Consider the following 20,568-nt stretch of genomic DNA (forward strand, 5'->3'; position numbering starts at 1 on the left):
ACACGGAGCAGATTTTTGAGAACAGGCATGCGAGGTGGAGGGGGGTTAGAGGTCAGCACTTTAGCTCGAATACAGGGCTTAAGAGAAGAAGGTATGAGAGTGTCGTTGTCCTGAAAAGAGCGGACGCTCTGAGTTCCAAAAATTTATGTATATAGCCCTAGTATAAAACCCACTCAAGAAGATGATACGACGGTGTAGTACAGTAGAGAATTATGAACATGTATAAAGTACATACCAATCCAATGACTATATTGTGCTCAAGTGTTTCTTACGATTCGTTTACTCATCTTTCCATCCCGCATCAACTGCCTCTTGCAGCAATACGATACCGTAAAAGTTTTCATCTACATCACGTCCTTCTTTTACCGCTGCAGCATTGAATTCTTCAATGAATCGCGATGCGTTGGTCACAGTTTGTTCCACATCTTCCCATGTCGCTTGTGCGGCGGGATACCTCGGAAAGGGTAAGCAAAGGTACCTGCAAGAAAAAAAGAGGAAATTTACGAGAACCACTTCGTCAGCCACATATTCTTGCGTCCTTCCCCACCGGTAAGTGTTTGTTTTCCAATGATGCGCTCAACAATGAACACCTCATCGACTTGGTGGCAATCTGGGCGGCCACAGCGTTGCGGTTCGTTATCAGTAGTGACGGTAGCACCGACACGGGGATCTGGGCAACAAGGTTAAAGACGATCGATGGTCCCACGGATTTAGACTCACGTTCTCTGAAGTGAAGATGAGCATGAAATTGCGGCAATGGAGATCAAAGGCTTACGCTGGCGCTACACACGGTAGACACTCATACCGCACACCATCTTCCAAACGGGGGTCATCCGCGGTCATACCAAGACAGCCTATGTGATACCAGGATCGACATTGGTCGCATTGCACAAACTAATAGTATCATGAGCATGCTATCAGAAGGATATTCAAGTACTACTCACGTCTGTTTGAGGAATGACCTCCTCCAGCCACTGCAAGACTTTGATTTTTTTCGGGACGCTGGTCGACTTTTTTTTGGCACGTTTAGCAGGCGGAGCACCAGTCGAGGATACCGAAGCCGAGGAACTTTCTGTTGGTTGTCGTCGCTTTCGAGGTTTGCGTGAACTTTTCGCAGCACTACTTGCCTCTTCTATAGCTTCCGCCTTGACTTTGGTGTTCAGAAACGCGAGCGCAGGTACAGGGCTCGCAAATGGTGAGGGCGAATTCAAGGAAGTGAGAGGAGATGGCGTGGGGTCAGCAGTAAAGGCTCGGGAAGGTATACTAATCATCTGCGAGATCTGTAGTACGTCGCACACAGACGTAGTTGGCGATTTCGTATTGGCTTCGTCCGTAGATAAGTCTGTAGTGGGCTCAGCTGTGCCTTCCACTCCAACGGTGCTGCCCCAATCAGGAGACTCTGAGAACGGTTCTGGAATAGCGGCTATCTCGGCATCGACTTCAACGGAGGTGGATCGGGGGGGTGTCATGGGTAGGTCTTGTTGAACATGGGTGTCAGACTCGAGAAAGGGGTCACCACCCAGACTAACACGCCGCAAGGAGGAGATAGTTCCATCCGGGGGCGTCTCTGGGATGATAGAGTACGATCTACGGCCTGCTGGCGAGAGATTGGCTTTGAATACAGCCACACTGGTACTGGAACCTGGACCTTCTGCATGAAAATTGAGCGGATAAAGGTGAGACTCGAGCCATATATTCAATACCTTTTGAGGGCCATCTCGCGGGGCTAAAATTGACAGACGGCATACGAATTGAAGGCGACTGCGATTGTCGTTGCTGCATCGTTGCTTGTGCGTCTAATGACGGAGAACAAAAGGCTTCATCGCCTCGTTTGTCGCCAGTGCTCGCTTCTTGGTCTTGAAAGCGACATTGGGACGGATCGATGCCTAACTCATGGACAAGCGTCTTGGCCATCTCCGAGACTGATGAATGATCATTAAAGGCACCATCGGGCATAATAATAAACGCACCACCAGCTTCTCTGTCATTGACTCTTTCATAGAGCTCCATCACAGTCATATCCACCTGGTTCACTAGTGGCTTGAGTGTATCCACCGCCTCATTCAGCTGCTTCACTTGAGATAGAACGTTCGTGGTGACCGTACGCTGCTGATTATGCGCTGCCTGCAAAGCCTTCGCCAAATTCAAATTAGCTACCTCGACCTGCTTTTCGATGTTTGTGACAGTGTTGCGAACAGACGACTCCAGCCTGTCCACCCTGCCGACAATTTGCCTGCTCTGCTCCTCCAAAACAGGAGCGACGGCTGCCATGACTCTCGTCGTGACATTGAGCGCGAATTGGTCATACGGTTGGAGGGTCTGAGTTGGCGGCTGGAAATGAGTATCGAGCGTAGTCTGGGTCCGTCGCTGCTGGTGAGGGGGCTGTTGGGCCTGGGGTATCACTGGTAGAGCTGAAAAAACCTGGGGCTGGGTATGAGTGCGCTGTCCTGGCCGTTGCTGCTGGAATTGGGCAGGCATATTGGTATAGTGAATAACCTGGGGTGGTGGGTTGCCCGTATGACGGTATGCCATGGTGGTGGCTGGAGTATAAGAAAGGTTGACGCGACGCGACGCGTCTGCAACAAGAACAAACATTTTTCGCCACTTGTTCAGGATTCCTGGAACCTCTAGCTATCGCCTGAAATAGGATAAATGGGTAATAATTCTCATTATAACATTACATAGTGATAACTTTGCGCTTTGAAGGTAGCTACTACTACTTTAGCCATTATTGCCCTCGAAGACGGGCTTTGGGAGTCCATGACTCTGGCTCATACTTATCCTGAGATAGCATGGTAGGTAGAGGCCTGGCGACAGGCTCTTCCCGAGCTGGTGGAGACGCAGATTCAGTCTCACCATGCGTTGATGGTGACTGAGGCTGCCTCAACCGAGCATCCGAGGACTGAGCAGCCTGAGACGGAATCGCACCAGGTTCCAGACCGGAAGACATTCTGAGATGTTCTTCCCTGTCTCGAGTCTCAATCAACGCAGCATTTCGAAGCACTTTTTCCTGACGAGCAAGGTCAATTTGCAGTTCCTTGAGGAAAAAAAGATGAGCATCGGAACAGTTGCAGTAGTCAGAACGTGAATTACCTGAATTGTCGGAGGATCTGGTCTTGTATGCGATAACCAGGCCGACCATTGCACTATTCAGTTTCTGTGTGAATGTCTGCTCGGCATTTCCTGACGTCGATATAACCTACCCGGCAAGCGCTTCGGACCACCGATATAGAGCCACATATCACCAGGATTACGATATTTGACCGTCCTCTTTGTCCGACGCGCCTCTGGAGGTTCGGGTAAGTAAACCGTGGGGTGAATCAATATTAATGTGCATACATACCTGGCAATAGGTTAGGACGCTCAAAGAACATGTTTCCTGTGCAAAAATTGAGTCTAGTACGACGTGGTGAATATTTTAGGCCCCACTTGCCTTCGAGATCTTTCCCAACGAATCCCGTCTATACAATTATTTTTCAGTAGGGTACGCGAGAAAGTGATTAGCGCTCACTGGATGACGAACGATTTTCCAAATGCGAGAAAAGAGCGACATTATCCTCCTCCTCCAGTCCAATTCAACACCGTGGTATTTTTGCAGAATTTGAGACGATGGTAAAGGTGATGACGAGGACCCTTACTCAAAGTAGTAAGCATTTAATTATTTAAATATTTTTACGCATCATGATGTTCCCACGATACCCAATGCGAACTCGCGTTGGACGCGTCACCAAACGCCCACTACACCCTCCATCACCATGGCCGACGTCGAGATGAAGCCTGCCGACACTAAGCCCAAGGAAGAAGAGAAGAAAGAGGATAAGGAAGACAAGAAGGAGGAGAAGAAAGAGGAGCCCAAGAAGGAGCCGGAATCGCCTGTCACTGAAATCAAGTCCAATGCTGCTCTCATCGAAAAGGCTGTAGCGACTCTGGAGCCACGCTTTACTCATCGTGTCCTAAGGACCTTGGCTGCGCTAAGAAAGCGTCTGGATGACTCTGTACTGAGGAAGGCCATCGAGGAAGTGTATCCCAAAGGTGCGGAAAGGGACCGAATTCACAAAAAAACAACGCTTAATGTTATGGTAGACTCGTCGGTGAAGACCACCTTACTTTCATGGTTGCCACCTGCACCCACATCAGACCAGGAAATGGAAATAGACTCAACGACAACCACGACGCCTACAAAACCACCGCCAGAACCTGTCCCAGAGGTCGAAATATACCTTCGTCTGCTCATCATCCACCACCTCCTCAAATCTCCTGATCATTATGCGAAAGCTATCGAACTCGCGCATCAAACAGTGGAGAAGATGCAAGCACTTAACCGTAGAAGTATGGATCCCATTGCAGCCAAGATATGGTTTGCCGTTGAACGTGCATACGAATTTGGTGGTGAAATCGCGGATGCTCGGCCGTGAGTATCAAGTGTAATATCTGATTCTTTAAATAATCAATACGCCCCATTAGAATGTTCCTTGCTGCACAACGGACAGCCTCCCTACGACACGATGACGAGGCCCAAGCCTCCCTCATCAACCGTCTACTCCGTAGCTACGTCCATTACAGCATGTACGACCAAGCTGACAAGCTGGTCTCAAAAACGACGTTCCCCGAGTCCGCTGGAAATCCCCAATACGCTCGATACCATTACTTCATCGGCAGAATTAAAGCCGTCCAGCTCAACTACAGTGCAGCCCATACCAACCTGCAACAGGCTATCCGACGTGCACCGCCAGCGAAGGTAGCACCCGGTTTCTATCAAGCAGTTCACAAGCTCTCGGTCGTCGTCGAGCTTCTGATGGGCGATATACCAGACCGAAGTCTTTTCAGACATCCCGTCCTAGAGAAGGCTCTAGGCGGCTACTTTGAGATCGTCAAAGGTTCGTTCCCGATGTCATCATGTACCCTACCTGCTGATCCAACTTTTTTTCTCAGCTGTCCGTACTGGCTCGCTATCGCAGTTCCAAACCACCCTTGCTAAACACGCTGCTCGATTTGAGGCTGACAAGACTTACACTCTCATCGTCCGGTTACGACAAAATGTCATTAAAACTGGCATCCGTCGGCTTTCGCTCTCTTACTCACGTATCTCTCTACGTGACATTTGTGTCAAGCTTCATCTCGACTCGGAGGAAGACGCGGAGTATATTGTTGGCAAGGCTATCCGAGACGGGGTCATCGAAGGCCGCATAGTGCATGAGAAGGGATGGATGGAGTGCGGAAGCCAGAGGAACGTATATGGGCCTGAAGTCAGCGAGATGTTCCAGAGGCGAATCGGGTACTGTCTGGAGTTGCACAACCAGAGCGTGAAGGTAATTTTTTGGTTGTCCCGTATCTTTGAATGCTACTGACCATGTATCATGCTAGGCTATGCGGTACCCTCTGAATGCACATAGGAAGGAGTTGGCTGCAGCTGAAGGTGCCCGTGAGCGACAGAAGGAACTCGCAAAAGAAATCCAAGAAGGGGATCTTGATGATGAAGACATGGGCGAGGATTTCTGAGCGCTGATGTACAAGTATAATCCCGCCGTAATATATTCAATTCTCTTTTTGGCATCGAGTGAGATACTTGAATTCATTCTAATGGAATCGACAGACCTATGGCGACGCATCATCAACATGGAAGGGCTAACCTTGTAAAACCGAAACCCGTTTTACATCAAGGAGGTACTGCGATCTATTTCCGATCAAGCGCGAGGGTAATTCTTATAATGATATCATAGGCACTCGGTACCGTGCTTATAAACTTCTACAAGCTTTACTTTCCTTCAGTTACTACCATGATCAGATCTATTGCGCTATTGAGGCGATATTTGCCTTTCCCTGTACTACAGACAAATTCCCGCCAACGATATAGCGTCCTAACGGGTCGAGAAGAGTCAAAGTGCATATTTTCACGTCATAGTGTCATCCACGCCTACTGATACACACCTGACCATAGGAAAGCATCCAACCTTGCCAAAAATTTTGATTCGGTGCCAGCACAACTGGTACAGCGGGGGAAGCAACCCGACGAGATTGATGATTCGTCCCATGAAGCGCCTCACCCAGGGCCCACCGCCGATCCTAACGAAGACAGTCCAAGACCGACAGAAGAAGAGGTTACGGAGGAGGAACCACAACCTGACCCCAGTGATCCATTGTCCCCGACCATGCCCCCCGGGTAGGTTTCTACTTTTGTTTGGCTTTGCGCAACGCTGATCCAGTTTGATAGCGCCAGGCCCAAAGGGCGCCCAAGTGGACCTGTTTCAGGTGGTGGTGGTAGTAAGCCTCTCCCAAAGCCAGAACCAAAAGACTTTTGGCCATTTATAGGTTGACAACAATGTTGTGGGCGCTCTGTGTTTTGATATCATCATGCCAACAGAAAAAATTTTTTGTTGCTGCTAACTAAGGTGGGACAATATCCCTGATGATCATGAATATAGGATTATGATGCAAGGCCTTGAATGTTATCTTTGGAAGATTCTACCGCGTTAATTGTCTAGGTACCGGACTGGAAGCTCTGCCACTATCGGAGATGCAAGGATGACGGCCTTCAGCACCAGGACGACGGCGACACTAGGGTTGCGCGAAAAAGCCCAGGTTTTTCACGAAAATAGTTTTTCTAAGTAATTTACTAGTAATTTACCCGGTAAATTACCAGGAAGGGTATCTAGACTCAAGTCGGTAGGTTAGTTACCTTGCACGTGGTCACGATGAGAGCGACACGCGAGGCGCGTCTATGAAATTTGCTTCTCAGGCAAGACAAGTTGCAAAGTAAGGTGTAATATCAAATTATTGTTCTCCCGATTCGTCTTTTACTTTGTATGAAGACACAAGGGATAAGTCCGTAGTATGCTGGCAGAACAGTTGAAGGTAACCAAGCGTGCAGGAAAAGGAAAAGAGGTGGCCGTGGAGGAAGTTGATGAAACGATGAGAATTATGAAGTAGAGTTCTAGCTGAGCGACTAATGTATCATTTGGTAGTGTAGTAGGCTTCGCTGCTGATGAAGCGAAGCCGGAAAAAAAAATGCTGGTATTGCCACATGACTCGGTAAATTACCAGGTAAATTACGTGGAGAAAAACCCCCCCAATGAGTCCCTTGGTAACTTACTGGGGACCAATCGTCATCAAGGTTTTTCGCGCGATCCTAGGCGACACTACAATCCCTTTCTGCACAGGGAAGATTCCACATACGTTACGTTTACGAGACTAGGTACGCTTCGTATAAGCAACCCTGCCCAAGCAACCACTTCATCACCCGGGCGCTAATCAAGCGATTTGACAGACTTAATAATGCCGGATCGTCACCGAGGTCGACTGGTACCGCCATCAGCTTGTGATATTAGCGTCCAAATCCTTCAAGGGACCGTGTATTCCTATTATTCGGACAGGCTCTTTAATCATACCTGCGTCAACGCAACACCAATATCAGATCGTATTTCGGGCTGTATAAATTGGCTAATACATCGATGTATGGCGTATAATGAGCCATTAGATATCTGACGAGTGCCGCTATCCCTAAGTATAGGCTACTCAAAATTATATAAGATCTTACTTTCAAGACAATTGGGGACCAGGCTGAGCAGTCAATGCGACAGAGTTAACCGCAGCTGGAGCCGGGGTGTGAAGAGAAAACCCTTGCCCGTCGTTGTAGAACGACGAGCCGTCGGATTGACGGCTGTAAGTGCTTCCGTTCCTATACAACCAAAGAATGTCAGCTATCGGCTACATACAGGGCTCGGACATCATATTACTGGTTTTGGTAGTGATAGCTAGTGTTCCCGCTACCGTCAACGAAGCTGCACCAGAAGTTTCCCTGCAAACGTAGGACTTAGTTGATGGACTGTGTGGATGACTCCGATGGAAAAGACACACTTGGCGATTGACACCCATGGTGACTGGGGCACCCTGAACGTAGATGGTTGTGCTGCTCATGATCGTTGCGGCTGGTACCGTTATGCAAAACGACTTGCTTTTATATGTTAGTCTTCGCTTCTACTCGATCATCTGACACAGTATGGAAGTGTACGACTAGCCAGTCCCAGCTATTTCAGAAATGGATGTCTGGTGGCATGTTTTGCCCGTTGTACCTCTTCAAACCACTGAGAATTGTGGTGCTGCGCCACTGATGTCTCTCTCCAAGGCATATGTCTCTGCTCCAGTGTGCCATATTCCAATATCAATTTTGAGATGACATTGCGCTCTTCTACCCACAAAATCGGGAGCGACACAATTAAGCAATCACCTATCTATCGTTTTGTTCCCAGTATGGTATCATACGCTAACCACTGTTACATCTGAGGATTTTCCTTCCGTGTCGCTATTGATAAAACTCTTCACGACGTTCAAATACGGACGAACGGACAATCGGCCACGAAGATCCTTCCAGAACGCCGACGTGAGCATAGACCAAGGCTCCGATTTTCGGGGTGCCATGATGCACCAGAGGATGAGAACACCGACAGTTAACCATGCGCTACCTACACCCATTCGAACAGCCAAGTCAGAGGCGGTAAAACATACAAGGCTGAATGCCAGTGAGAAAGAGAGCATGCTTGGTTTCAGTTTAGAAATTTAGAATATGGAAAGGGGTAAGCGAAGAAACAGAGACTTACGCCCACATGAGAAGAGCCCAAGGCAAACTATACATGATGGCCACAGACTCCAGGGAAGATTTCTTCAAGTCAAGGTATAGGAACTAGAAAGCTTTCAGGTGTATGTAAGAAAATGACAGAATGACCACTTGCTGTTCCCGAACGGCTGTCACGAGCATGAGAACGACTTCTCTTCAGAAGAAACAAACCCAAAACAATACAGCCGATGCTCCCAATTACCGATACGTAACTCAAAACCTGTGGGAGTGAACGACCCGCACTAGCACTAGATTCATCAACACTCTGAATAGCCAAGAAAGCGACATTGGCATTGAGCAAGACAGTAGCCTATTGGCGTGTGAGGCGAACCCCAGGATATGTAGAACAATACTTACATTAAGGAGGAAATCTTTCCGTTCAGTGTCCATTTTCGCGACAAAGGCGCGCCATTGATCATTGCTGACTAGTCCGTCACCCTGGATCTTCTCTAGGGAGGCAAGATGAGTGTCTGGTGCGAAGAACAATAATGGCGATAGCAAGGCAATGAGGGGTGTACGTTTGAGTTTTCATCCGTAAACTGACTTTTCGCGCTCAAGCCGGGCACCAGGCTGTCCATGGAAGTTGTAAAATCGTTGTTGGACTATGAGGATATAAGCCATGCCTCGATGGTTATTATACTTCCACGGGCCTACCGAAAATATACATGAAACGGCCTGTGGAATAGTCAGTTCACCGTGGATAGCTTGTCACGATGCGTGATTGTCGTTCACCTATGCAGCACACCGACCCCGGAAGTCCTCTTTGGCCAGTTTTGACGGATTCTGAGGCACACTCGAGTAGGTAAATATCTTAGAGTAAAAGCATACATCCTTACCCTTGATAGTGTCCGTCAGAGTTAGCATCGGTTGTAGGTCCATTTCACCATATGAAGAGTAGGGCACCGGTGAAGTCATGATATCTGTATAGTCTGGTCAAACATAGCCCCACACGATTATAGTTGCGCAAAATAAACCTCCGAGACAGAAGATTAGGATATCCCTGAGTTCGTCAATGACATCTTCAGTCATCTCCAGACATGTGGGGAATAATTGACAATGATACCTAACCAGCATGAGTTTCAAATCATCCATCTAAACAGATACATACCAGTACTGCGCCTCTATTTCGTGACCAATATGGGACTGCTCAGTGACACCGTCGACTTCGTTGCATCTGTCGAGATAGATGGAATTGAAGTCGTCCAACCAAAAGATAGACCGATCATCATGGCTTGCGAAGTAATATGCGCAACAAATATCGCCATTGTCTGGGTCTCGTCTAAGGTCGAACACAAGATCAACATTGGGATGTATGTTGATACCCTTTGCCCGAATGTAGTCCTCCATATCGACCATAAACTTTGTAATGAGGTCTAACTTGTCCGGATCGTAGATGTTAATATCCGTGAATATCCTAGGTAACAAACATCCGGAGTATATCATGGCGTCATGATAGTTACCAGTGCATGGGGACACCTTCCTCTCGTGAATAAAGTAGCGAGCACCTTCAGGGTGCACATACGTTAACCAACCGTTATGACAATGGTCACTACGCAGGTAAATCAGATAAGAAGCATGGGGGAGACGGGCGGCTAACGTACGGACGAAAAGAAATCGTCAGAGGACCGATCCAGTAGTCTGTCCGATTGGGAGATCTGCGCCACACACATGAGCAAAAGTAAGGAAAGATACTAAAGGAACCACAGACACGAGTTCTCTTTCATATCTTTGAACCTGTTCAGGCGCCAAAGGCCAGAAGGCAGGATAGGCAACGGTCAACGTAGTGACGTCGCCTAGCATAGCACGGTTTGATGGCGGAGCATTCGAGGGAGGATATCGATGGTGCGGATCTTTTCCAGTTAACGACTGCACAATGGATGAAGGTCGAGAACTATGACGGTGTATACGTCTAGTCGATATATCCACATGAGCGTAGTCGTCTAAATTCAACTGCGACTCGGAGCGACTTGCTGCGGGTGTGGCAATGGGAGTTGAGAAATCGTGCATGGGACAGAATCTAGCGAGGACCTTGAGGTATGCCCGATGGAACAGCGGTATGGGGAGCCGTCAGGTGGAATGCTACTACGGGATATCGCTGGTACAGGTCCCTCTTCATTGACACGGTCCATCGGAGACAATGCACAATGTTGGGGACTTGAATCTGTAGGTGGACATGGATGATTGCCGCCGGTACGTTGTAAGCCTTTGACAGACGTTTTGCCGTCAAGGGTGCTTGAATCACAATCAAATTGGCGCTCAAAGACAGATAACAGAGAAAAAAAGGCCTTTAAAAACGAACGGCTGCCAACAAAGTTATGGAGAAACTTCCATAATATCTTCAGCATCCTTTGAGGAAACGATATGGAAGCCTGTTTAGGCATGGGTGACAGTCGAAGCGAGGAAGCAAGATGTAGAAAATCACAACAGCTTGGGAAATCCAGCCTCGTGTACTGCCAGCATGGCTCATGCTAGACCGGCCATGATACTTCCGAGTCCGAAAAGAAGTAGTGAGCGTCTAACAGGATACCAAGCATCTTATCACCTTTTTGGTGATTGAATATTGATTTTGAATAAGTGAAAGAACTCTTATAAGTTTAAGACAAGTCTCCGCGCAAGACGGAATTTGTGGGCCGCACGATATGTAAATGCCGAGAAATATTGAATCATTGAATTCAATGCCCCGGTGCTAGAATAACATGTTCTATGATGATCGTTATTTCTGTTCTGATAGTATGAGTCCACCTAGTCAGACGCTAGAAGCTGATAGTAAACCATCAACATCGGCGAAATGTTTGGCCGGACCAGCGGGTTTGGCGAGCACATCGAGTTCAAGTGTAGAACTGTCCAGAATCGATATGTCACATACAGTAAAGCGACAACTACGCAGAACGAAGCGCAGAGTAAGGGAACGGTATCGGTCTTGATGCATGATGAGGGAATATGAACATGACTGAAAAGGGAAATGAACTATCCAAATGCAGTAGTACGGCCCTCGGGCGTCTCCCGATGCCTTCTTACCTACATACCTACCTACTGTCCTGTGTTCTTGTCATCATTGTCATGAATACCAAAGTTCGATTCATTCCATAATACGGCTCGACGGGCTTGATTATAGGAGGAATAAAAATCTGAGGCTAATTTTAAAAAAGACATTATGATGGCTGGATGACGTGTCCGTGCCTTTCGTCTGTCATATCATGAGCAAGAAATGGGTGCTCTTTAGGCACAGCCTCGACCAACTGAGAAGCATATACTGTTGGTTAACGTGTGCAGCAGTCATAACAAAGAGATGTTGCATTCTGCGGATTTGTGCCTACGGGAGCCTAATGACTATGGCTGAAATAACGGAATTAATGCTGCTGAGGTTGGAGCCTGAGGCTGCACCAAAAAGAACTCTTAACAGCCGTATCACAGAAAACCCTTATCCAGAATCCTGATTTTATCAGAGTACCAGTGATGATGAAGATCAAAAATTGTTTGTCGCCAGCGTTGGCGGCGTGCAAGCTGTTTCAGACAGACCTGCCAATGGTCCAATGTTAGATAGCCCGGGGGGACTGTAAGTTAAAATCCGTCGACCAGCGTCTCACCAGATACATTGAGGCCAGGTAAATGTGTCGTACGACAGCGAGGAGTCAAACCATCGTCAACACTCACAACTGTTTCGGGAATCACATCACAAAGACAAGTCTCGCATATGATTAGGCAGAGGTCTGTTCTATCCACAAGATAGAAGCCCTTAACGTTAAACCGCAAGGGAGGAGAGAAAGTACCAGTTTGCCGTTCCTCCCAACACCAGCAGCCTGTTTCCCCCGTTCCAGTTCCTGAAACAATTCAGAATCCTTGATACCACAAGTGCCTCGGAAGCCTTCCCAGTGTCCTACAGATATGCTCATGGACACGGCACGATAATCCAGGCACGTTACTGGAGGGTACGTGTCCGCGTTGGGCTTGGTATGATAGTCGCTGATGAGCGTTTCGACAAGTTTCTCTTCGTGGCGTATGTCAGTCATCACGATGTGATGCAAGAAGAGTTCATCGCGCTGAATCACGCCATCCGGATAACCCTCTAGTAGTATCAGATGATTCCATGAGACCGCATTCAAAAGATATAAAAAGAGAGACCAACCTTTCCGTTGACTCCGTTCGAACTGACAAAATTTCCGATGAGTATCACCTGCTTCTTTCTGACAATGGGCAGAACAAAATGCGAAGCCGCATCCACTGCAGCGCTGAATCTTTGTTGCAATAATTCCAGTAACCGGATCGTTCGCTAGGTACTACAACGATCATAATATGAGGTAAGTCAATGATCATTCAAGAAAAGTCAAGAACATAGCAAGTACCTTTGAATTCATACAAACATTGGTGTCAGATCCACCATGTAGACTGGCACGTCTCTCCCAACGTTGGTTGGCTACGTACAGTAGTGTGGCCCACGGTTTTCGCAAAGAATGATGGAAGTTGGGGGCGTCAATGGTAGACTCCAGCTTCTTCAGCGATATCCGAACCTGCCGCAAAACGGTTCGCCATATGAGGTTGATGGTAAGCGTATGGAGGATCTCTGCAACGGTTTTGGCGAGTTCGGCTGTCAAATCTTCCTTCGAGCATTTCCAGAGCGTCTGGAGAAAATGGGTCTGCTTCAGGGATTGGGCAATCCAATCCGGTCCATGTCCCAGTCCCACATGGATGGAGACGAAGCCGGTCAAGAGGGCTAGCATCCTGCATTGTTCGCCTGCTTCTGTGGTCGGCCTTGGAGCCTCGACGACACGCCAAAGCACGTAACACATGCATGGTATCAACTTTGCCAGTCGTAACGACAACCCTAGCGTGGGATCATCCGAAAGAGCACATAATAATATGGTGTTGTCCTTGACGGAAAACTAATCGATGTCAACAGAATCAACGTCGCGGACAAGACGAGATATGACCGACGTCAGTCGCTGAGCAGGAATTTCTTGCCTGATTGCATCGACGAAGGCTTTTATAGTAAACGTCTTTTCCTGCATGAAAAATGTGGGCATAATGAAGGAGATGAACGACAGCTTGTTCTCCAAGGATACTATCCACACCTGCCTCAGACACGAGATGAGATATTACGATTGACGGAGGATGTTGGGATGTGTGTGCATAATCGACAATAGAGATACGCTATCGCATGCGGCTGTTCTGGCGAACGAAAGGAGCGTATTCCTTTCGACGGATAACTTGACGAATGACTTTGGCTCCTTCAGTAAACCCTTAGGAGATGTATAATCCGTGGAAGAAAACGCGGCCAGAGATCAATGATTCGGTGAATGATGCGAGGACTGATTCTCTCCAAGCTAGTAATGACTATCCTGCATATTCCACGGATACACGCAGTTGAGGCTACCAGCGAGACCGCCAGTCCACACAACTCTGTCGGTGGCAACGAGCACCTGAGGTCGAAGGGAATACGTGGAGGAGAATTCAGAGAAAGACTGCAGTGAAAGTTTCGGAGCAATTGAGCGGATCTTTGAACGCCACTTTAATCAACAACAGGTCATAATCCTTTTGCTGGCGGCACGCCAAACTTGACTTAGGCATCTATAATAACATTAGAGCATGATACTTGAGTATGTCGTCCTCCTACGCACCAAGTGATTCTTGAATGTGTACGGGAACGGAAGCCGATGAAAGTTGGAAGCATAGAGTTGAAAATATTGTCCGAAGTCATTACAACTGTACGTACGTGTAATGTCGAACACGGCAAGTCACGCGGTTCTGACGTTTAATGTGTCGCAACTCGTTACTCGCGTCGTACGAATAGCGTGCGATGTATACGATGCAAAAGTCCCACCATGGCGTGTGTCGCATACTTACCTACATGAAATAATCACGGCCGCAAGAAAGTGTAAGTACAAATCATGTGTATCGTCGTTAATCTGGCACCTGTAGCAGCGGAACTTTGATAAACGACCCTGGGTGATCCAACAAGTCCGCAAGGAAGAACACGAGCAAGGAACAACCCACGGCCAGATACCTATGACCTGTTTGAGAATGATAGGACTGATAGTATGCGGATGAAACTACCGGTGGAACAGCCCGACTAGTTCTGGCAGCGTCTCTGTAGGATCACAGAACATATGTTTTCACTCTGATGGTGTAAAGAATATTGAGACTCGCCTTACATGCCTCGATGAGTATGCAAGAGCAATGACAGCTACAGAAAGATACAATGAAAATTCAATACGTATACAGTACAATCACACAATTTACGGGAATACAAACGTCCATCAACAGTCCGGTCCCTCATTTTGCTCACAGCTGTCCATCCACTCCGCTGATCAATCAACCATCAGAAATCACAGAATAATCCAAAGCTATGAAGACCCAGTACGCACAAATTGCTTCATCATTATCCGCCCACCACTTCTTGTACTCCTCAAGGACGTCCTTCATCGCAGCGTCAACCTTCGCTTGATATGCCTTCTGACGGGCTTGACGCGTGGCATAGTCAACCTAGAGAATTGTTAACACCGAGACATCGGATGTGAGCATGAGTCTTACCGAATTGTCGAAAAGATCCTCAGGTGGAGGGGGCACATCCTCAAAGAGGCGATCCTAGGAGATGGCATTAGAATTTAGCGTAGCTTGCATAGTGCATAGGTCTTTCATACCTCCCATTTCGCCCACTCAAGAACAATCGGGTGCTCCTGTGATGCGACAGATGTCGCACTCGAATTAGAGGTCGAGCGAGAGATGCAATCAAGTGTAGAGTCCACGGAGGAGGCGCATGAATCAGAGTCTGAAGTCGACATGGTGGTTGAGAGGAAAGGTGGAATAACCGTGTGACGTTGGTGTGACAAAGAGGACAAAGAGTTGTCTGAGACTGTTCTACTATAGCATGCCGTTTCTTCGCCCAAAGGGAAAGAATCGGGGACCCGGCAACTGCCGCTACCGGTTCGACAACGTAACTTGGTTTGCTGGCCCGGCCTGCTGTAGCCTGGCAAGCCGGCTTTATTATATACTCGCGGTACTCGTATCTCTATATAAAGGCCTGCTGGGTCTCAGGTTCACTTGACTTTGTACCTCAAAACTCTCAGAATCGCCGGACGAAACGCCTTCTATATCCCTCGCCTTATACCAAACCCGTTCAAATTTACATGGCTCCAGAGTATCTACCGTATGTGCTGAATACTCACTGTTTCTGAGCTACCCGGCTGATTCTTGACGCAACTCGATAGGCCCTCTCACTATTTTGCTCCTCTCAAAAAGGCCGTGGACGATGCATGGTCCAAGGACACTTTCGATACATTCACTGCGCTCGATTTTTTCCTCCGAGACCTGTTAAGTACGGACGAGGCCCGCAACCGCTTCCTTCTTGGAACCTTATCTTTCGAGGAATTCGGTAACGCCTTGAAAGGATCCATCCTTCCTCCTACCTGTTCTTGCGAAGGCTTTGTTCTCAGCGTACTAGAGTCGGCTGGTCCATCCTTTCATCTAGAACTCGTCCAGACTGTGCCTCAGAATGGAACGCCTGTTCATAGCTTTGCACTGGCTAGGCATAGTAACGACAGACGACCTGCCTTAGTCGACTCGACAATGGGTCACCTGACCGCTCTTGCCGTAACACCAAAGCTCTTTCTGTTCAAAAATCTTGGTGCAAAACCACCCGCCTTTATTCATTCCATTAATCTGCCTAAACTCCCCATTAGTTCACCTGTCCTGAAATCGACTGCTTCACTACCATCGTACTTCTTCAAAAACGCTCTAGCAAATCAAGAAATGACTACGAGGACTGCCACCAAATCGGATCTACTCCTGCAGCCTTTTCTGGCCCTGAAACATGAACGATGTTATATTCTATGCATCAGATATCGCCAAGGCAGGTTCAACCGCTACGGCGGTCAGGTCATTCTCGACCTACGTCATCGGCAACTCACCATATCGGACAAATACATCAACCTTTTCTCCACATTTGATCTTTCCAACAGCCAATTTGGTCTCGCTCAAGTTCGGAAGGATTTCAAACGGTTGGCACAATTCAATCCAGCTGCATTTACACGCGTGAAGCAGGAAACGATCGTCAGGGTGGCACGAGCTGTCGCTGCGCTACCACTTTCTGCCACGATTGCGTCGAAACCAACAGGATGCTAAGGATGAATATGAAGGAGACAAGGTAAGTACGGTGTGATTATTTGGAACGAGGCTCAATCTTTCTTACACGATAGCTTAGACGATCGTAGATAGGATGGCCGTAGCTACTCGACGTGAGCAATTAGGTGGGGCCAGATAGTAATGCACATTCTGTGTTGTAGAAATTTGAATTGAAACTCGGCGTTGATAAATGTTGGGTCTATATGCATAAGAGAGCGGTCAATGGAGTTGACCTTGGACGAACTCTTCTTACACCGCTGTGCGATGTGCCGGCTCGCTTTGACGACTCTGAGCTGATCTCTACTATAGCGTACTGGTAAATACAAGCCATGAAGGTGAACTATTCGGGAAAACATGTCTGTAAATGCCAAATGCAACCTCGTGCTGCTGGGCGTCGCTGTGAAGAACTTTCACTGAAAAGGTATTTTTGGCGATCTTCGGGCCTGGTTTACTGTCGTATCTCTGTGGATTCACAGCTGTTCTCCACGTGTTGTTGTAAACTGACCTATAATGAAGCGTTCTTCTACATCAAGGAACAGAAAGTGTTTACGGCTTAGTCAAAATTTTATACAGCAAATAATCCCAGGATCAGCGGCATAGTCTACCGATTCGGTTTCTCTGCTGTTTCACACGCCTTTGGGGACTCATAGCCTCCGGAATGTCAAGGGTAAACATGCAATCGTGCATTAGAGACTGTTACTTATAGTTGAGGTATGCCCACCTTCTGTCTTCCGACTTGGATCGATAGACGTGTCGGCCTTGGATAGCTGATATGCTCATCAGTTCGTACAGCTCGTAAATCAAAGTAATGTTCATATCTGATTTAAGAATAGTAGGCATACATTACGCATTGGGCGCCAGGCTCTATCAAAGTGTACTGTAAAGATTCATTCCCAATGAATTAGTAAGCTTTCCCGCTCTCAAATTGATGCACATTTTTCAGCGCTGAACTGATAGGTCAGATTAGAGCTTTCATGATGCCTCAAAGTTGGGAGTGGATTGCTTTACTAATGACATCTTGGGAGGGAGACTCGGTTTTAGCTGGCGGCGGCCTGTAAAACGAGAATCCTTGTCAGAGACGGAGGAGCCATCCATATTGTGTTGATAGGTAGTCCCATCGCTGACAATCAATATAGAGATTTTCCAAGGCCGACAGCGTAGAAGCACTCATCGATTGTTGTAGTGGTAGCTTGTAGCTCCGGTGCTATCTGCATGTCGGCACCACTGATTTCCCTGCGAAAAGGGGATGTCGCAGATGAGATTAGATGAAACACCCCAATAGCACTAGTAAAACACTTACACGGAGGTTGATACCTTGCGCGACGACTGTCGGATCAATACTACAATCGCTCATGATGGTTGAAGGTAAAGGGGATTGACTGAAAATGCATCCGCGGGTCTTGTATTTGTTTCAATTCCCACGGTTGCTAAGTAGCAGAGAGGTAACGACCGTCGACCAAGGGTTGGCAAGAAGCCAAGCACGCTTTAACGCGTGTAATTAGCCTTGGAAAGTACGATGACTGGCCGGTCGCCCGCGATGATCTGATAGATCAGAGTTCGTTATATTTAGCCCCCTCAAACGCCTGCTGAGCCAATGGATCAGTTGGTTGAGAGCAGAATGAGCCCATACTAGCTAGTGAACAGCACTCAAAATTCCACATACGATGGAAGCAAGACGTAGTCAAAAGAGCAAGGACACAAGACAGCGGGACGCCAGAATCATACGTCCAATATATGTCCAATGTCGTCCTGAGAATTACCGCATTCCGTCAATCCAATTACATTCAAAGTATGTACATTGAGTTGGCTCTCACCGGTGGAAAAGTTTCACTCATTTGTAGATATGATTCTGATGTTCCCGGAGCATTCTTTGGCCGTTTCGTGTCTTTTTGAATAGCGAACCAGCATAGCTAACGTTAGCGTGCCTGCGAGGAGTGATGCAATGATTGACATCTTGGGAAATTTCAATGCGGTGTGACGGACGACAATGGCGCCCGACGGACCAAGACATCCGTGTACGATGCACTACGAATCCGATGCAGCAGACGGTGCTGAAGTAATCTAGGCTCCAGACTTGACGGTGAGAACGCGTCTAACGGTTAAGCATGCCCGCCACGAAATCCAAAAAAGGGAGAAATAGTCGGAATTTGCCAGCCGAATGTTAGCCGAGCACCGGATCGTAATATCTGTGAGTGCATCTCACGAAACGGCACTTACCGCCACCTAGCTGTGTGACATGTGTCGACACTCTACACCCGGCCAGTGCCTTCTATTTCTCTTTGGGTATTCTCACCATCCAAAAGTTTCTCGTCGTCGCTGAAGGATCCCAAATGTCGTCCTCAGCAGGTTCATCGAGCGTAGAGGCCAGCACGACTGTTGCCGATACGACGACGACGACGACCCCCGCTCCGTCGACCTCATCTTCTGTCCAGACAACCCAGCAGTCGACGAGTTCGACGGAGACGACCATTTCCACGACCAGCACGACCAGCAGCAGTTTTACTCCCCCACCTACAGACTCGTCATCGTCTAGTAGTGGCACTGCTGCATCCACGACCTCCATTCCGCCTGATACCACGACAAGCGCGACATCGGCACCTCCCACTGACACCACGAGCAGTAGTACCGATACGGGGTCAGGAGGAGGACCGGGTCAAGGACAAAGTCAGAGTCAAAGCCAGAGTTCTAATGGCAATACTCAGCAGCATACATCTTATATCGCTACGACACTTGTTATCACGCAATCCAATGGCCAGCAGGTGACTGCGACCACGTCCATCGTGGCACCTTCCTCCTCTTCCTCCTCTGCCTCCTCTTCATCTTCCTCATCACACACGGGCGCCATAGTGGGCGGGACCATCGGTGGTATCGCGGGCCTCGCTGTGGTTCTCGCTCTTCTCTTGTTCCTCTACAAACGCCGGCAGAATGACCTCTTCACAGAGAAATTTGACGGGAACTTTGACCCCGACAGGATTGTCGCCCGGACGCCTGATATGGGGCTGAACCTGGACGATGAGCATGATCAAGATGACGGAATGGGTGGACGGCTCGGAGGAGCAGAAATCGGTGCTGGAGTTGTTTCGCCGTTCCCCATCAGCACGAGCACGAACAGCCAGGGAAGTAATTACGCAAATTATTACAACGGCTCGCCTGCATCTCCACCGCCAATGTCGCAGTACTCTGGAGACTCTTATCCTCCTTCAGCGTACAATCCTTATGCCATGGTTCCCAGTTCTCCACCAGGCTCACCAGTATCACACACTCCTCCTCCTTCGTCCAGCGGTGTCGGTGGAGGAATGTCTGCAAAGGAGCGCGAGGCGAGGCAACACCAGCTGGGCATCGTCAATCCTGACGACCGCTCAGCCTACCTCGTCAATGGCCCCGGTCCGAGTGGGGTTATCCAACATCAGGATGCAGGCCCAAGCGAGATTCCGCCGTCGTACGATAGCTTACTACCGGGGCCGTCTAGAACGGGGACACCTCAGGGAGGCAATAGCTCGTAGAGGGGCGGTAGATGAGACGAAGGACTCTTTGATTGACTGATTACTTACTAACGGACGCTGTGTTCCCGATAGACACCATCTAATACTTCATGACCGCACTATCTTTCGCATTCCTTCCCTATCTAAGTACCGCTATCCATTACTTATTACCCCCCCCTCCACATGCTACGACAAAGCCTACCCATCCACGCATCGATTCCATTTCTGATTGTCTGATTGTACTGTATACATGTACCGCTGTACCGATAGTCGCTCTATTCTCGCTATGCAGTCTTGCATGTAGTGCAATACCTATCTAGTAGTCGCCGTCCCTAGTTGGACTTCCGAACATTGCAT

General features: G+C 48.2%; 9 protein-coding genes across 9 annotated transcripts; 3 read left to right on the forward strand and 6 right to left on the reverse strand.

Annotated features, from left to right (window-relative positions):
* Positions 1 to 109: 109 nt before the first annotated feature.
* Positions 110 to 2,653, reverse strand: EV420DRAFT_1766818 (uncharacterized protein). Its single transcript, XM_060480895.1, has 7 exons — positions 1,971 to 2,653; positions 1,704 to 1,922; positions 945 to 1,651; positions 776 to 894; positions 721 to 725; positions 505 to 670; positions 110 to 454 (listed from the first exon to the last, which is right to left on the reverse strand). The coding sequence occupies exons 1-7, from the start codon at positions 2,593 to 2,595 to the stop codon at positions 280 to 282; spliced, it is 2,016 nt and encodes a 671-aa protein (XP_060327003.1). The 5' UTR covers positions 2,596 to 2,653; the 3' UTR covers positions 110 to 279.
* Positions 2,654 to 3,630, reverse strand: EV420DRAFT_1563667 (uncharacterized protein). Its single transcript, XM_060473946.1, has 6 exons — positions 3,512 to 3,630; positions 3,434 to 3,461; positions 3,344 to 3,379; positions 3,204 to 3,287; positions 3,094 to 3,146; positions 2,654 to 3,037 (listed from the first exon to the last, which is right to left on the reverse strand). The coding sequence occupies exons 1-6, from the start codon at positions 3,551 to 3,553 to the stop codon at positions 2,729 to 2,731; spliced, it is 552 nt and encodes a 183-aa protein (XP_060327004.1). The 5' UTR covers positions 3,554 to 3,630; the 3' UTR covers positions 2,654 to 2,728.
* Positions 3,631 to 3,720: 90 nt separating this feature from the next.
* EV420DRAFT_1750509 (PCI domain-containing protein) lies at positions 3,721 to 5,593 on the forward strand. Its single transcript, XM_060480331.1, has 5 exons — positions 3,721 to 4,032; positions 4,084 to 4,411; positions 4,465 to 4,877; positions 4,933 to 5,309; positions 5,365 to 5,593. The coding sequence occupies exons 1-5, from the start codon at positions 3,756 to 3,758 to the stop codon at positions 5,497 to 5,499; spliced, it is 1,530 nt and encodes a 509-aa protein (XP_060327005.1). The 5' UTR covers positions 3,721 to 3,755; the 3' UTR covers positions 5,500 to 5,593.
* A 1,753-nt stretch (positions 5,594 to 7,346) lies between these two features.
* On the reverse strand, positions 7,347 to 7,965 carry EV420DRAFT_761105 (uncharacterized protein). The gene is made up of 4 exons (XM_060483369.1): positions 7,855 to 7,965; positions 7,734 to 7,795; positions 7,535 to 7,675; positions 7,347 to 7,478 (listed from the first exon to the last, which is right to left on the reverse strand). The coding sequence occupies exons 1-3, from the start codon at positions 7,912 to 7,914 to the stop codon at positions 7,537 to 7,539; spliced, it is 261 nt and encodes an 86-aa protein (XP_060327006.1). The 5' UTR covers positions 7,915 to 7,965; the 3' UTR covers positions 7,347 to 7,478; positions 7,535 to 7,536.
* A 288-nt stretch (positions 7,966 to 8,253) lies between these two features.
* EV420DRAFT_1706647 (uncharacterized protein) lies at positions 8,254 to 11,104 on the reverse strand (the record flags this gene model as incomplete). Its single annotated transcript, XM_060479551.1, has 13 exons — positions 10,320 to 11,104; positions 10,213 to 10,266; positions 9,720 to 10,160; positions 9,586 to 9,674; positions 9,448 to 9,531; positions 9,357 to 9,394; positions 9,266 to 9,286; positions 9,156 to 9,213; positions 8,969 to 9,060; positions 8,783 to 8,921; positions 8,723 to 8,739; positions 8,595 to 8,677; positions 8,254 to 8,533 (listed from the first exon to the last, which is right to left on the reverse strand). Exons 1-13 carry the CDS (start codon positions 10,616 to 10,618, stop codon positions 8,254 to 8,256), a joined length of 1,695 nt encoding a protein of 564 aa, XP_060327007.1. The 5' UTR covers positions 10,619 to 11,104.
* A 1,108-nt stretch (positions 11,105 to 12,212) lies between these two features.
* EV420DRAFT_761170 (uncharacterized protein) lies at positions 12,213 to 13,651 on the reverse strand. The gene is made up of 3 exons (XM_060483370.1): positions 12,955 to 13,651; positions 12,738 to 12,888; positions 12,213 to 12,677 (listed from the first exon to the last, which is right to left on the reverse strand). Exons 1-3 carry the CDS (start codon positions 13,396 to 13,398, stop codon positions 12,310 to 12,312), a joined length of 963 nt encoding a protein of 320 aa, XP_060327008.1. The 5' UTR covers positions 13,399 to 13,651; the 3' UTR covers positions 12,213 to 12,309.
* Positions 13,652 to 14,920: 1,269 nt separating this feature from the next.
* EV420DRAFT_1646711 (uncharacterized protein) lies at positions 14,921 to 15,390 on the reverse strand (the record flags this gene model as incomplete). The annotated part of the gene is made up of 3 exons (XM_060477943.1): positions 14,921 to 15,091; positions 15,140 to 15,193; positions 15,250 to 15,390. The coding sequence occupies 3 exons, from the start codon at positions 15,388 to 15,390 to the stop codon at positions 14,921 to 14,923; spliced, it is 366 nt and encodes a 121-aa protein (XP_060327009.1).
* A 107-nt stretch (positions 15,391 to 15,497) lies between these two features.
* EV420DRAFT_1563687 (uncharacterized protein) lies at positions 15,498 to 16,918 on the forward strand. Its single transcript, XM_060473947.1, has 3 exons — positions 15,498 to 15,755; positions 15,817 to 16,751; positions 16,809 to 16,918. Exons 1-2 carry the CDS (start codon positions 15,736 to 15,738, stop codon positions 16,727 to 16,729), a joined length of 933 nt encoding a protein of 310 aa, XP_060327010.1. The 5' UTR covers positions 15,498 to 15,735; the 3' UTR covers positions 16,730 to 16,751; positions 16,809 to 16,918.
* Positions 16,919 to 18,799: 1,881 nt separating this feature from the next.
* Positions 18,800 to 20,524, forward strand: EV420DRAFT_761296 (uncharacterized protein). The gene has a single exon (XM_060483371.1). It carries the CDS (start codon positions 19,060 to 19,062, stop codon positions 20,230 to 20,232), a length of 1,173 nt encoding a protein of 390 aa, XP_060327011.1. The 5' UTR covers positions 18,800 to 19,059; the 3' UTR covers positions 20,233 to 20,524.
* The last annotated feature ends 44 nt before the right edge of the window (positions 20,525 to 20,568 follow it).

This window comes from Desarmillaria tabescens, assembly GCF_030435595.1.
Source record: "Desarmillaria tabescens strain CCBAS 213 chromosome Unknown EV420scaffold_37, whole genome shotgun sequence".
Classification (NCBI taxonomy): Eukaryota; Fungi; Basidiomycota; class Agaricomycetes; order Agaricales; family Physalacriaceae; genus Desarmillaria; species Desarmillaria tabescens.

Bases quoted from the DNA above. Each gene is read 5' to 3' on its own strand.
- EV420DRAFT_1563667 (XM_060473946.1), bottom strand. From the start codon at position 3,553: ATGTCGCTCTTTTCTCGCATTTGGAAAATCGTTCGTCATCCA. The intron at 3,380-3,433 runs GCAAGTGGGGCC...ATTTTTGCACAG, and splicing joins CGTTGGGAAAGATCTCGAAG to GAAACATGTTCTTTGAGCGT. The intron at 3,288-3,343 runs GTATGTATGCAC...CCGAACCTCCAG, and splicing joins GCGTCCTAACCTATTGCCAG to AGGCGCGTCGGACAAAGAGG.
- EV420DRAFT_761296 (XM_060483371.1), top strand. From the start codon at position 19,060: ATGTCGTCCTCAGCAGGTTCATCGAGCGTAGAGGCCAGCACGACTGTT.
- EV420DRAFT_1563687 (XM_060473947.1), top strand. From the start codon at position 15,736: ATGGCTCCAGAGTATCTACC. The intron at 15,756-15,816 runs GTATGTGCTGAA...GCAACTCGATAG, and splicing joins ATGGCTCCAGAGTATCTACC to GCCCTCTCACTATTTTGCTC.
- EV420DRAFT_1766818 (XM_060480895.1), bottom strand. From the start codon at position 2,595: ATGTTTGTTCTTGTTGCAGACGCGTCGCGTCGCGTCAACCTTTCTTAT. The intron at 1,652-1,703 runs GTATTGAATATA...ATTTTCATGCAG, and splicing joins CGCGAGATGGCCCTCAAAAG to AAGGTCCAGGTTCCAGTACC. The intron at 895-944 runs GTGAGTAGTACT...TGATACTATTAG, and splicing joins AGGTCATTCCTCAAACAGAC to TTTGTGCAATGCGACCAATG.
- EV420DRAFT_761105 (XM_060483369.1), bottom strand. From the start codon at position 7,914: ATGAGCAGCACAACCATCTACGTTCAGGGTGCCCCAGTCACCATGGGT. The intron at 7,796-7,854 runs GTGTGTCTTTTC...CTACGTTTGCAG, and splicing joins CCATGGGTGTCAATCGCCAA to GGAAACTTCTGGTGCAGCTT. The intron at 7,676-7,733 runs GTAATATGATGT...TTGGTTGTATAG, and splicing joins AGCTATCACTACCAAAACCA to GAACGGAAGCACTTACAGCC.
- EV420DRAFT_1750509 (XM_060480331.1), top strand. From the start codon at position 3,756: ATGGCCGACGTCGAGATGAAGCCTGCCGACACTAAGCCCAAGGAAGAA. The intron at 4,412-4,464 runs GTGAGTATCAAG...ACGCCCCATTAG, and splicing joins GAAATCGCGGATGCTCGGCC to AATGTTCCTTGCTGCACAAC. The intron at 5,310-5,364 runs GTAATTTTTTGG...GTATCATGCTAG, and splicing joins TGCACAACCAGAGCGTGAAG to GCTATGCGGTACCCTCTGAA.
- EV420DRAFT_761170 (XM_060483370.1), bottom strand. From the start codon at position 13,398: ATGTGTTACGTGCTTTGGCGTGTCGTCGAGGCTCCAAGGCCGACCACA. The intron at 12,889-12,954 runs GTACTTGCTATG...TGATCGTTGTAG, and splicing joins ATGTTTGTATGAATTCAAAG to TACCTAGCGAACGATCCGGT. The intron at 12,678-12,737 runs GTTGGTCTCTCT...TGATACTACTAG, and splicing joins CGAACGGAGTCAACGGAAAG to AGGGTTATCCGGATGGCGTG.